The 15,170-nt window shown below is 42.3% G+C and overlaps 1 protein-coding gene across 5 annotated transcripts in view; it reads left to right on the top strand.

The window, feature by feature from the left end:
• The window catches only part of LOC148014468 (protein serine/threonine kinase), a 138,692-nt gene that overhangs the window by 52,026 nt on the left and 71,496 nt on the right, over positions 1 to 15,170 (top strand). For all 5 annotated transcript variants that reach the window (XR_015688590.1, XM_087666256.1, XM_087666255.1 and 2 more), the window contains 3 exons: positions 416 to 631; positions 746 to 818; positions 953 to 1,158. Coding sequence is in view for 4 of the 5 variants with exons in the window: in XM_087666256.1 (XP_087522382.1) it covers positions 416 to 631; positions 746 to 818; positions 953 to 1,158 (495 nt within the window). In the remaining variant the exon portion in view is untranslated. The remainder of the gene's footprint in view (positions 1 to 415; positions 632 to 745; positions 819 to 952; positions 1,159 to 15,170) is intronic.

Genomic DNA, 15,170 nt, shown 5'->3' with positions numbered 1-15,170 from the left:
ACATTCCCCTTCCATGCATGGCTCATTGCCAATTACACTGTATCTGAATTATGCAAATATGTGTTCTAGATAAAATTCAAGCACTCATCAACTCAGACTTTTCCAAAAAAATCAGAAATGAAGAATGTTTTTTTTTTCTTGTTGTCTTTATTTCTTTCTATTTGGTTGTAAAAGAAATTCTGCTAGCTGGTACCAATCTTGAAACAACAACTTTTCTTTTCTGTAGAGCTCTTTCATAGAGTCAATTGTTAGATGTAGAGAGGATGCTAAGCTAATGAAACAGCTCTATTTTGTCTTTTGTTGGGTATCAACTGGCTTTATATTATCCATGATTTGGTCCTTGTTGTGGTGGCTGCAACCAGGAGCATATTTCAGAATGGTTGAGTTGGCACTTGCATGGGGTACTGTTTTGTAGGGCCAAGGGAATCCCAGTCTCAAAGCTTCCATCCTTCGAACATCTTTTGTAACACATGTTATAAAGTCGGTGGGCTTAACTGCTTACCTTCAGTACATGCACCGGACAGTATTATCTACTTTGCAACAACCAACAGAAGATGGTCCTGCACAGGCTGCTTCATGTTTGCTGATTGAGACATGCCAAGAAATTGGGGTTCCTATCACAATCAGTCAGGTTGGGCAAACAATTTGTATTCTTTTCATATCAATTTTGTTCATGGTGAGGCTAAGAGGTTTTCTCATTTTTTGAGGCTTTCTTTGTGTATGCACGGTCACCGTATTCCTGCAGACAGTCATACCACTATTGCAGCAGTTTGGACGGGACATTACTGCTTATGGCATTGACACAATTGTTGGCATTGGTAACAAGTTCACCTATCTCAAATTTCTGAAAGAAAAGTTGAAGGAAGGAGCTAGCAGAGTTTCCTTTTTCTTTCCTGATAGTTTGCAGTAGATTTCTCAGCTACACAAAAAGTGACCCTGTAAAGTTTTTCAGGAAGAGAGCTCGGTGAGTTTGTAATTGTCAAGCACATTCTTCCTTCATTACGCACAATGATTGCTTCATGCCTGCATTTCATATCACTAGAAAAGGCAGGACCAGCAAAAAGCTGGCGCATGCTGGTTATAGCTGATGCGTTGCTTGTCCTGGAACGCTTCCTGGATGCTCTATCTTCCACATCAGTGCTGATGGAACTTGTGCAGGTTTGTAAATCTTTTTTTGTCACAATTTTTAATTATTTTCAACAGGTTCAAATAGTGTGTTTTCTTGCGGATGATGGCAAGAATTCACCCGTTTGCATATCAATTTCAGTCTGTGATTTCTCTGCAAAGATGTGAATGTAGTGGTGTTGGTGGAATGCATGAGAGTTTGCTACCTTTCCTGAACAAGTGAAACCCAATAGTTGTAACGTGTGCCTCAACTCCGTTTTCTTGTTAATACTCTGAAGAATGTAATGCTTTCAATGTAGTAGCCACCAATTAGTGTAGACGAGGTTTTCTTGGACTCATCTGGGAAACACACTAATATGGGGCTCACAACTAAATTTACCTAATAACCCCTAAATTCCTGCATTGTAGGCACATATTATGGTCATTGGGACAAAACTTTAGTATTGTGGCTGTGAAACTATTTAGTGGTGTAAAAATCTAGGTGTACATCAGCATGGCTACTAGTGGGTCGACACATAACTAACTGTACCGACATGATGTGTACTATGCTCATGGCAGACAATATTATCTTAAACTAGGCCAGAATTATTTCTAATAAAGTACAAAAGTATTGTCCACTTTATTTGGCTCCTGAACAGCCTCGACAAGGGAAATCACTTGAAGTGTCCGTTTTGAGTTTGGGTAGGACAAATGCCAGCTGAAACTTTATAAACAGGGACCAAGGGTGACAACCACATTTCATTCAACACTATGTGATACATTGTCATCATTCTGCCCAGCCTCCATGCGAGCTCCATCAGCTCGACTAGTGCTCTGCTGGCTTGGTGGCTGTCTTTCTGCCATGGTGATCATCATTGCTGCTGCAGGTGCTTTGCTAGCCCAAACCACCGGTTTCTGGTGCCCATTTCTGATTAAGATTTGAAAAGAGAATGGGAGGGAACGTATACAAGTACAATGATAGAATGAAACTACAAAGCAAATTACGTGTTTATTCATGAAAGATGGGTGCGCTTTTATAGTCATACAACAAGATGGATTAGGGTTTTGTAAAGAGATAAGGTTTGGTGGCTAAAGTGTGAGAGTGCGCAACGGAAGAAGGAACACAAACATTGAGACAAAGTAACAAAGAGAGTCTGCAAGAAAAGAAGAAAGAAATCTGCACTGAACAAGGAAAGAATGCTGAATATAGAAAGATGTCGGTGTCAAGTCGTCGAGGGCACCAGATCAGGCTGATGATGATGGCAGAACCAGAGACGGAGGAAGATGACGGAGTCGGAGTGTGCACCTGCCAAGGAAGGAGGAAGATATGTGTATACTAGGTGAGAGAAGTGCCAAATAAATAGGCACAAACCATAAAAACTGGCCAACTGCAATCTGGGGCCAAAATATGACTGACCAGCATTTAATACTGGTTTTGGACCAGGATTTAATACTGGTAAAAATGCCAGAAATGCTCAAAAAAATCTGGGAGAGGATGGACAATGTCTAGCACTTGAGGCAGACTGATGTATACAGAAACTGCCCGGGAAATGCACACAAAATCCCGATTGGACAAGAAAATGCACTAAAAGACAATAAACTGGCTCTAGAATGAGCTACCTCCTCTGTCGAAACAAGTGACTCATAGGTCAAAGCTCCTAAAGTCCTCGTTTGACGACTTAGACAGAGACTCATGGGTAGGAGATGACAAGAGAACGCCAAGAAAGAAACGGATCCTAGGGTGGCAAGAGGAATGCAAAGGTGGATAAAGTCCGTTGATGAAGATTGCCAATGAAGAAGCTCCTTAGGAAACCCCCTCTAAAACACTAGGGGCCAGGGAACCCATAACCACATCACCGGGATCCTCCCCCTCTAAAAGGGATGGGGGGTACAAGGGAACCACTAGAGAGGATGGGGGTATCAAAATAACAGGTATGCTTTGATACCATGTCAAAAATAAGCGACAATATAGAGAGACAGTAGGGTTTGCAGGGAGTAACATAAAGTGTGTATGACAAACATTGAGAGAGAAGAGAAACTTAGAAACACAAGAAGAACATGGTGATGATGCAGTGAATCATGCTTTGAGAAGAAAAGTTGATACAGCGGAGCCGAAGCTAAGAAGATAACTGCACTATCGTGTCTGAATTAGGTAGCAGCACATGTGGGAAATTTGCACAATAAAGGGATCGAAACGCAGTCCTTCGGGCAATGGGCTATCAAAGTAATCACTGAAAGGTGAAGGATAGCTGTCGAGGGAGCAGGACCATAGTCCTCTGATGCCATCAGAGATGTGGAAGATGATCACTAGCTGTTGAGGGAGCAAACTACTGTCCTTTGATGCCGGGGAGTGACGTGGGCAACAAAACTCAAATGCTAGAGTATTGGAGTTGTCAAACGCAGGGAGAGCAGGTCAGATGCTGATGCCAAGTGGATAATGATGACACCAAATGATGGAGGATGAGGCGGGCTGCAAAAACGCAAGTCCCAACAGCCCGTGTGACAAACGGGTGACGCCAAGTAATGGAGGAGAAGGTAGATTGCAAAAATGCAGGTCCCAGCAACCCTTGTGATAGATGAGTGATGAAATCATTGACGCTAGGTGGTATAGATTGTTGCTAGAGGAAGCTAGGATGTTGATGCTAAGTTGGAGATGATGACGCTAGGCGAAGAGAGGACCTCCAAACTGAAAAATGCAATTAAAGGTGGAGCTTGACGGTGAAGGCAGCCGTGAGCCATGAACTGCAATGTCCTGAAGGGGTGCGAGGGTAGTGGAAGGGGTTGGTGAGAGAAGGAAAGTGGCGGTGGTAACCAAAGAAGGTGGCGAAGAATGATTGACGAGAGAGGTTAAGAATGAGTGAAGTGACTGCATATTTATAGGCATAAGCTGTCTAGGGTGGTGCACCACTATGTGGGCGCCCATTGAAAAAGTGGCCAAAATGTGGATACCGGCCCTTTTTGGGATTGTCAGTGCAAAACCCTAAATGAAGTGCGTGAACTGATGAAGTGGTTTCTCAATAGGGGGATAGGAAGAAACCTATGGAATAGGTGGTGCATTAGCGGGAATGGGTGTAGCAATAGACAATTGCCTCTGAGGACCTTGCATAAGAGAAGGGGAATGGAGCCTATAAAGCCCGCTATCCTGCCAACCTGTCATGATAACAGCCCCTATATAGAAGAATCCTCAATACAAATGGCTTGCTTAGTGAAGACAACTCTGGTACCAAGCCTGGTAAGGCCATAACTTGAGAGGAATGGAAAGCCCAAGTCTAGAACATAAAGGGTCTATGAAAGGGAGCTCGAAGCGTGGTGAGGAAACAAAGGCAAAGGGCCAACACTAGTAATAGGCACTGATACTATGTCACCAACATTGACGGAACCCTCAGAAGGGCTTAGATCCTGCAACAAATCACCTCGTGGAGTCATATCACTAGAAGCTCCATTATCAACCAGCCAAGGCCTCTCAGAAGATGAGGCAACCACTGAAGAAGGCTTCTCCAATTTAACAATATGAAGGAACATTGACTCATGGATAACCGTTGGAGTAGAGGTAGAAGGCTTGGATGTTTCAGCTCCATTCTTTGCTCCTGGACGAAGGTGAGGGTACTTCCTCCAACATTTCTTCTCTGGATGTGTCCCCTTCCCACAGTATGGGCATTTAGGCTTCTTTGAATTGGAGTCAAAGCCTAAAGAACTCCCTTGTCGTTTAGCCTTTGACTTTCTTCTTCTTTGCCCCTCTTGAATCTGCAACAAAAGTGTTGATGGAGGTGGATTCAATGTGACTAATTGGCTCGTTATGCTCCAAAAAAAGTAGGGAAAGTTCCTTCCATAGAAGCTTCGAATAGGTCCTCGATGTAAGAAGGTTGGTGTAGAAGAAATCAAATTGGGGAGATGGCAGTTGAGTCAAAAGAATCATAGCCCTATCCTTTGAAGAGATCATCTTGCCATGGGACACAAGCTGAGCCCTCATATCCTCCAACCATAGTTACCTGGAATGGGGAGCGAGAACGGGAACGGGATGTGAAATTGGTCTATGACTCACATAAAGCGGTAGTTCCTTCAATTAACACCTGGACTTTACACACACACACATAAACAGAGATCTCTCTCCCTCGCTCAACACCAGATTGGCCTCGAAGACCGGCGCTCCTCTCGGTATTTCTTTATCAATTAAAAAATAGAAAATTACAAAAATGGTAATGTTCCAAAATACATAACCTGTGAACAGTTGGTTTTCATCTCTTCTAAGTAAATCCCAGCTGCATAGGGTAGTATAGCATGTCCAGATCAACATCTTCTACTGTCCAGCATGTGCAGAACTCACTATTCTTATTCAACATGAGCAGAGTTTACTGTTCTTACAATTCAGCATGTGCATAGTTCACTGTTCTCATTCAGCATGAGCAGAGTGCAGAGAAAAACACAGAATTGTACCTTCGATGGAATCAATCCATCATGCAAAAACGTTTCTTTTGAGAATAGAGAAGAGGTGATCAGAGGGAGCAAGCTCTACCTCCGTGCTTGAGTCAGAGACATAGAAGTACTCTCCATGGCTGGTTTTCTTGTAGCAATCTGCCCTCAGCTCCTCCAAACTTCATTCTCCCATCCGCCCCTTATGCCTATTACGTTTTTTTTTAATGCTCTCTCTCTCTCTTTTGGGAATTTGTGCCACATGGCATATATGTAATAATTTTCCCGTTTAAACCTTCCGGTCTAAAATTCTCCATGATCGGTGCAAAATTTGACCTCGGCACACCAGAGAATTAATCCTCGTGTAAAAGCGAAGACAATGACGCGAATAGATTCTGGGGTCCAAAAATAGTAACTCCCTAAATTTTAGGGATGGTGACCCTTACATTCCTCAAGTTGTTCTATGCAACTTTTATCATTGTGACCACATCAAAAGTGTAATGTGGCTCAGTTACAGTGACTTTTATTCCGTGAGCATTCTCACATGTGCATCTTCTATCTTGGCCAGGCTCATTGTCCTACACCATCTCTAGTGGCTAAGCACACAGTGCCCATTCAATATGGAACTGGTCCTAAGGCTCAGACAAACCATTAGTCCAATTTGTCCCAATGGCTGCCTCTTTTGGCCATGCAAAGATCCCGCCTATTCCAAGAGAACTCTGGGGGTAAAAAGCAACAGGAACAAAAGAAAAGAAAAATAAAATATTCATATAAGTAAATAAGAAAAGCAATTGTAAAAAGTATCACCACCTGGTAACATATCCCCTCCCCTCTCCAACCCCCCCCCCCCCTCCCCCCCCAAATCCTTGAAAGAAGCAAGCGACCTCGATTGCATGCCACACATGCTAATGGATGACACAGGGCGATAATAAGATTCTCCATGTTATTAGTGCCATCGCATGTATCACTTGCTAACAGATGACACGGGGCGATGGTAGGAGTTTTCCCACTACCATTTGTGTCATCGCAAGTTCAAGTCTCACATAGATGGAGGATTACATCCTGTATCCAACTATGATTATTAGGAGCCTTTCTAATATACATGTTTTTGGATGCAACACAGGGCGATAGCACGTATGCGCGATTCATTAGTGTCGCAACATGCATATTCATTCAAGTGAAGTGTAACAAATACAACTTCAAAGCACCGAGATTTCATTCAATGATACACATGTTAATGCTAAATATAAGCCATACATTATGCATTATTCAATGAGATACAATATTCAACTGTACAATAGAGAGTGTACATTGCTTCAAAAAGCATTCTAAGTAACTATGGAATCTAGTAAGAAAGCTTCTCGGTAAAGGTGGAATAACTGAGGCGAATATGCCAATTCAGCCTCTTCCATCCATTTGGCATCCATTGGTGAATAGTTCTTGAATTTCACCAAAAATCTTCTTAGAACTCTACCTTTCACTTTCCTATCCTTATGTGCCAGGATCTGCTCAGGAACTAGAATCTCATCTAATTCCTCTACTTCAGGTTGTTCCTCTTGAACCAAATCTTCCGGCAGTTCACCAATCACCAATATAAGGCCTCAATAGGCTCACATGGAATGCATTATGAATTTTCCAATTCTCTGGCAATTTCAGCCTATATGCTATGTCATTGATCTTCTCTGAGACTTGAAAAGGGCCATAATAACGCATAGTCAACTTTGGAAACAAACGTTCCTTGTCCTTCTGTTTTCTCAAACGTGCCTTTTCAAAACACAATAAGACCCAATCATTCTTTTTGAACAAGAGGTCCCGACGATGACGATCAGCAGCTCTTTTCTGTTTAGCTTGTGGCTTTTCTAGGGCATACTTGACCTTTTTATATGCTTCTTCCCATCTTTTACATAACGATGTGCTTCAAAGATGTTATCTTTTGCATGCAAAATGTGAGGCAATTTCTTTCCACCTTCCACAATCTCAAAAGGTGCTTTGCCAATAGATGAGTGCACTGTATTATTGTATGCATACTCAACCAATGGCAAGTAGTGTTCCCAAGAAGTCTTATGATCTGAAACATAACACTTCAGTAAATCTAAAACAGTCGAATTTGCTTGTTCAGACTGTCCATCAGTTTGTGGATGGAAAGAAGATGAAAATTTCAGCGTAGTGCCCATGTTTTCAAACAATGCTTTCCAAAACAAGCTAGTCATTCTTGGGTCTTTATCATTGACAATTGACCGTGGCATTCCATGGTATTTGAAGATATTTTGCATAAATATCTTTACCATGTGTTGTGACTTAATCTTTTTCCTTACAGGAATAAAATGTGCCTGTTTGCTGAATCTGCAAATGATAGTGCAGATTCCATAATTCCCTAAAGAAGTTCTTGGAAGATCAAAAATGAAATCCATGGCATTCCCATGGCCTTTCTGGAATAGGCAGTGGTTGCAATAACCTTGGTGCCTTCTGTCTATCAAATTTGACCTTTTGACATACAAGGCAAGGTCTAACATATGCATCAATATTAGACCTCAAGGCTGGCCAATAGAAGAAAGTCTCTACCGCTTCGACTGTAGCATCAATACCACGATGTCTGGCATACAATGGAGCATGACTTTCTAATAAAACTTTCGGCCTTAGCTATTTTGTAACGCATAGTCTTCCATGCATCATGATAAAGCCTTCTTTGAACACATAATGATCATGATGTTGGCCATTGATCAACTGTTCATAGATTTCAGAGAAATCTTCATCATCAGCATACTGCTCTTTCATATCATCCAATTCATGGTGATAAGGAATTGAAACAGCTGACACCTGTGGTTTGCGAGATAAAGCATTTGCAACTACATTCTTCTTGCCTTCCACATGCACTATCTGAAAATGAAACATGGATAGGAAATTTGCCCAACGCATGCATTTCTCTGACAATTTAGCCTGTGTGAGAAAGTATCTAAGTGTTTGATGATCCGTTTGTACTACAAAATCAGCACCAAGCAAATAGTGGTTCCAACTAGAGAGTGCATGGATCACAGCCAATAATTCTTTCTCATAAATTTGGTAAGTCCTTTCAACGACAAAAAGTACTCTACTCTCGTATGCCACAACTCGGCCATTCTGCATTAATATAGCACCAATGCTGTTTCCACATGCATCACACTGCACTACAAATGGCTTAGATAGATCTGGCAAAATAAGTATTGGATCTGTAGTCATTTTCCCCTTCAAACATCTAAATGCTGATTTCTCTTTGTCAGTCCATTGCCATTTGACATCCTTATTTTCAAGCGTATGTAAAGGAGAAGCAATCTCTGCAAAGTGTCTTACAAATCTTTTGTAGTAAGAGCATAGGCCAAGAAAACTGTGGACATCATGAACGGTTTTCAAGTCTGGCCAAGAGACAATTGCTTCTATCTTTGCAGGATCCATCTTCACACCATCTTTAGAAACTATGTGCCCAAGGAAGTGAATCTCTTCCAAAAAGAATTCACTCTTCTTACCATTAATGAGCAATTTGTTACGCTTAAGATCATTAAAGACTGCAACTAGATGTTTTCTATACTCCTCTTCATTCTTTGAAAAGATAATCATATCATCAAAGAATGTGCCAACAAAACTTCGATAAGAGCGGAAAATTCTATCCATCATCCTGTTAAATGTAGCAGGAGCATTGGTCAATCCAAACGGCATGACTAAAAATTCATAGAGACCAAATGTCGTTCTAAAAGCAGACTTATGGATATCCTCTGGCCTGATTCTGATCTGATGGTATCCACTTTTTAAATATATCCTGCTAAACATTCCTGCTCCCTGTAATCGATCAAGAATGTCATCTATCCTCGGAATCAGAAACCTATTCTTGATCGTGTTCTTATTCAAGGCTCTGTAGTCAATACACGTTCGCCAAGAGCCGTCCTTTTTTTGAACTAGTAACACAGGTGAACAAAACGGAGAACTACTGGGCTCGATTAGTCCTTTATCTAAAAGCTCATTAACTTGTGTCATAATCTCTTTCTGTTGCGCTGCACTGACCCTATACGGTGGCCTATTGGGCGGACTAGTCCTTGGAACAAGATCTATGGTATGATCTTCAGGCCTCTTAGGGGGTAACTCTCTTGGTAACGAATCTGAGAAACAGTCATTGAATTTATCCAAGAAAGCCCTTCTACTTTCATCTAGTACAGACACATTACTGTCAACTTCATTAACTTGCTTTGCAAAACCCAAGTACGCAGAAATATGATTTTTCATTACAGAAGTAATTGTAGAAGCAGAAACAACTGGGAATTTCTTATTGTACTCTTCTAAATCCGTACAATTTGCCGCGTCCAATTTATGCCATGCAGTCATGACATCTACTTCAAATGTGTTAGCTAACCATGAGGCTGCAAACAACTGTTTGAAATGAACCCAAGTGGCAGGTGCATATCCTTGCATCAACAATATGTTCCACCACTGCAAGACATTACCTTTCAAAAAAGTTGCAGCCTTCCACACCTTAGAAGTCTCTGTAAAATTCCCTCCTGTGTAAGCTGCATCAAACTGCTGTATAAATGTCAAAGCTTTTAGCTTATCTTGCATACCACTGAAGGTTTCAAACTTTATTGCGTGACCACCCTCTTTATAGTCTTTAGGCTTTGCACTTTTTGGTGTCAGGTTGTCATAGACAGGTGGCTGTAAAAAGAGGAGTCCCTTAAATGCATTATCAGCATTCATTTCACTTGTCTTAGCTGCCATATGCCGACTAGGCTGAGAAAAACCAGCGGCTGCATTTTGTACTCCAGGCATCAAATAAGGACTGGAGAGTCTGATAACCGGGCACAAAAATGGTAACTCCCTAAATTTTAGGGATGGTGACCCTTGCATTCCTCAAGTTGTTTTGTGCAACTTTTATCATTGCGACCACATCAAAAGTGTAATGTGGCTCAGTTACAGTGACTTTTATTCCATGAGCATTCTCACATGTGTATCTTCTATCTTGGCGCTCATTGTCCTGCACTATCTCCAGTGGCTAAGCACACAGTCCCAAACCACTGGCATTCTATTCTTCAGTGCCCATTTAATATGGAACTGGTCCTAAGGCTCAGACAAACCATTAGTCCAATTTGTCCCAATAGCTACCTCTTCTGGCCATGCAAAGATCGCGCTTATTCCAAGAGAACTCTGGGGGTAAAAAGCAATAGCAACAAAAGAAAAGAAAAATGAAATATTTATATAAGTAAATAAGAAAAGCAATTGTAAAAAGTATCACCACCTGGTGACAGGACCCCTTGGAACGGGGGAAACATCCAAGGTCGGGGAACGGGAATGAGGGGAACGGCACATATCTTAAGTGCCCCAAATATGCCCTGCATGACCCAAAATGCCCCAAAGAATGTCCTCTAATTGCCCAATACCCCTCAATGCTTGAAATTGACCCAAATGTCCCAAAATTGGCTTGATTACCCCCATAGCTCCAAATTGCCTTGAATTGCCCCAATTATCCCAATTTCCCTTGAAATTAGATAATATAAATGGATGAATACCTTGGAATTGAGGATAGGATGAAATTTGATTGTGATTTGCAAGAGTTGATAATGCATCAAATTTGAACTTTGCATGGACTCCTAATTAGTTTGTGGGTTGTCTTGGCACTTTGAATCTTAAACCCGAGAGAGAGAGAGAGAGAGAGAGAGAGAGAGAGAGAGAGAGAGATTAGTGTGTGCACATTAGGCAATGGAGATGGGTGAATATGTGGTAAAAGAAGTGTGACCCAAGCAAAAAGAAAAAACGGGAAAAAACGTCAAATTTCAGTCAACAGGCCTGGAACGGCCGTTCCAAACAGGGAACGACAGGGAACATTTCTTGGCCGTTTCACCTCCTTGGAGGGTTTGGAACGCATTAGGCCGTTCCTACAGGCCGGAACGGCCGTTCCCTATTTCTATGCCTCCAACCTATTAATATGATCCTTCATGAAAGGAGAATCATCAACAACAAGCATTTGTTATTTCTTCTTGAGAGTAAATAGGTAGGTAAATATCTTTTGATGGTATAAGAAAGCAAGATTTGTTTAGACATCCTTTGCTTTTTGCAACCTACGCACTTGCACTAGGATAGAATCTTCTAAGCTCATAAAGAGGAAAGATTAGGCTCTAGAGTTGAGCCGATCCCATAAGGTTGCATGATCCATCGATGATCCAACGGTGGGATCCTCCATTGGACAAGGAATAGGGTGGGTAATAAACTCCCAAAGATCAAAGGTATCAAGGATACTCTCCACCTTACATGACCAAAGCGAGTAGTCTAAACCATCAAGCTGGTCCTCTCTATCATCAAAGCCATGAAATTGGTTGTAAGACATCCTCAAAATCCTGCAAAACACCCACAAGAAATTTGCATTTTGGCAGTAGACAGCCCAAAATCAAGAGAAAATGGTTATAGGATCACAAGGAAGTCAATGTAGAGAGTTACATGGGGGAGAAATATTGTTGCCTGCACAAAGAAGCTTTCGCCTTCAAGAAGAAAGTCACGTTTTCAGCAAAATGCTGATGTGGCAAAGCTGCCTAGCAGTCTGGGGTGGTCTCCTCTGAAAGAAATCAGCTCTGTCTCTCTCTTAGGTGATGGTACCATGTGAGAGCGCAACGGAAGAAGGAACATGAACACAAAGACAAAGGAATAGAGAGAGATTGCAAGAAAAGGAGAAAAAAATGTGCACTGAACAAGGAAAGAATGCTGAATATAGGAGGACTGATCATTCTTGGTACGCAGCCCACAATGTCAATGAGAGCACCGGAGTAGCTTGATGATGATAGCAACACCAGAGATGGAGTAAGATGATAGAGTCGGAATATGCACCTACCAAGGAAGGAGGAAGATATGTGTCTGCTAAGCGGGAGAAGTGCCAAATAAATAGTCACAAACCATAGAAATTGGCCGACTGCATTCTAGGGCCAAAATATGGCCGACTAGCATTTAATGTGTTTGCTAGGCGGAAGGAGTGCCAAATAAATAGTCACAAATCATAGAAATTGGCCGACTGCATTTTGGGGCCAAAATATGACCGACTAGCATTTAATGCTGATAGAAATGCCAAACATGCTAAAAAAAATCTCAGAAACGGTGGACAATGTCCCCCAGGTGAGGCAAACTGATGTACGTAGAAACTGCCTGAGAAATGCATACAAAATATTGACTAGATGAGAAAATGCACTAAAAGGCAATAAATTGATTGCTCTAGAATGAGCTATTTTCCCCGTCAAAACAAGTGACAAACAAGTTAGAGCTCCTAAAGTCTTTGTTTGACTCAGAGTGAGACAAGGCATGACAAACATGATTACTAACATAAAGTGCAAGGTGGGTGTAGGGAGACTCTCCCTTTATGGATGGGTACAAAGGTTAGGATAAAATAAATGAGGCTAGGTAGTGTGTGCCTCTTGTGCAACCTCCAAAGTACATCATGTGTTTGTGGTTTTAACACCCCCTTTCAAACTCATGACTGTAGGGAGCTTTGTGCATGACCATCTTATAACAGCTTGGTCACCATGACTTACAGTGACATGTCCACCCTTGAGTTTCATAGAGGCACAATGGGCTTGTGATCTCAAGATAATCAAAGGCTCTTCTGGCTTGATTACTTGTGGTTTAGAGGTTTGATAGTTTAGGAGACTTGGGCTTGAGAAAAAATAACTTTAGCAAAGGCTGTTATGAATGAATTTTACAAGGGTTACATGATATGACTCTAGAGAGTCACACACTGAGAGCAATCCTTCATAAGTAGACACATCTAGAGGAGCCTTCTTAGCTCCTTTCTTCTTCTTCTTCTTAAAATCGTGGATAATGCTTCATACTTTTCTTCTTTAGCTTCTGCTTCTTCCTTGTCTTCTTTTGCTTTAAGTTCAATCCTTTCAAGTTGAGTTAACAAGCCTTTCATGTGATTCAAATGAGATGCAAGAGAAGACTGAGATTTCATTTCTAAACGAAAGAATTCAATTAGCAACTCAAACTTGGAACTTTTTGGATCGAAATTCAAACAACTTGTTGAGTTGATCCCAATTGTCTTTTGGAGTGTCACATCCATCCACATGATGAATGCAAGTATCATCCGGCTCTAATTTAATGATGGCTTGTGCCTTGTCATCACGTACTTCACATGTAGCTTTTTGGGCTATATCTTGGGGTTTCTTCTCGTTTACATTTGTAATACTCCGTAAGCCTTTCTTCATAAGAATCAATTTGATTCTTGTTTGCCAACTATGAAATGCATAACCTTTGAACTTGGGGTGGATGTTGACGGTTTCACACGGGTCCAGCGATGACATAGAGGGAGACTGCAGGGGGGCCTCAGCTAGCCCCTCAGACATAGCCACGGAAGCAGAGAGTAGGAGGGCCCCTTGTTAGAACCCCTGCAACACCCCCCCGTTTGTCCCATCCAGCAGGATCACAGGCCTGCACCCCCACCACCCACTGAGGCATCTCAGCTCCCCCCCGCCCACGACCCTATCCCATAGCCTCCCCCTTCCGAGGCCATTTGCACCCCCCTCACACCAAACAGATACCTGTTCGGTCAGTCTCAGGTTTCCCCATGAGTCTACATCTAGCATCCTGGAACGTGAACATCATACACTATAGTGGGGAACGTGGTTCCAAAAAATTGATTGTTTTGCAGGAGTAATAACCTGCCCTTGCCGAACGGATCAACATCTTACTTCTTCTGAGGAGCATAAGCTCACCTCCTCCCAGGCCCATCGGGTAGGGAAGGTACTTTCAGGCAGCTTACACACCTACTGGGAGTACTCCATCAGTGCCCATGACAGGAGTGGAGGAGTATGCACCTCTATTGGCCTGAGCCTCACCACCTGTGTATGAGACCACGGGACGATTGTGGTAGGGAGGGTCCTATGGATCAGACTAGATATAGGGGACTCATGCCTTGGAGTCCTCAATGTTTATGCTCCTACTGAGGTTAGGGCATGCAACAGGTTCTAGTTGGAGATCGCAACAGGACTTTCAAAGGTGGACTCTTGGATTGTTGGAGGAGACTTCAGCAACCTGGAGACCTTAGAGGCCAACAGAGCATTCATTAAGCACTATGCCACCATTGCAACACCTTTGACTAATTGATTGAAAAAGGAATCAATATTTTGGCTTGCCACTTCTGATCATAGCTTCAAGTAGTTGAAGGAAATGCTTACTTCCGCCCATATCCTTATCTACCCTAACTTCTCTAAGATGTTTACAATTTATTGTGATGCTAGTGGTAGGGGTATTGGTGTAGTATTGCTAGAAGAGGGTGGTGTGATTGCATTTGAGAGCTGCAAGCTTGATGATAAGGAGATGCAGATAAATGTATATGACTAGGAGATGTTGGCCATCCTCCATGCTATAGGAGCATGTGATAGTTGGCGGGACCCAGCTTTCCACAGGAGGGAGAGGTCACTGGACTTCTCTTAGGGATATAGGCGGTTGGGCGGAGCTCTTCTGGAGCGGCTAGATAGGTTCTATGTGGGAGAGTGGGGGTGCTCTTGCGGAGGCCGAGTAGGGCAGTTGGCCGGTACCACTTTGTCTAATCACTGTCTGGTACTCCTCACTCTTGATACTCCCACTTTAGCCCATGGCACGCGATCATGTCGAATCCGAGACTTGATCTACAGGAGGGAGGAGATGAGGAGGTAGATTGA

This window comes from Lygodium microphyllum, chromosome 25 (genome assembly GCF_053477565.2).
Source record: "Lygodium microphyllum isolate KBCC chromosome 25, Lygodium_microphyllum_v1.1.10, whole genome shotgun sequence".
In the NCBI taxonomy this organism is placed as follows: domain Eukaryota; kingdom Viridiplantae; phylum Streptophyta; class Polypodiopsida; order Schizaeales; family Lygodiaceae; genus Lygodium; species Lygodium microphyllum.
Note: the sequence above shows the minus strand (reverse complement) of the source record. Positions and strands in the feature narration are given on the sequence as shown.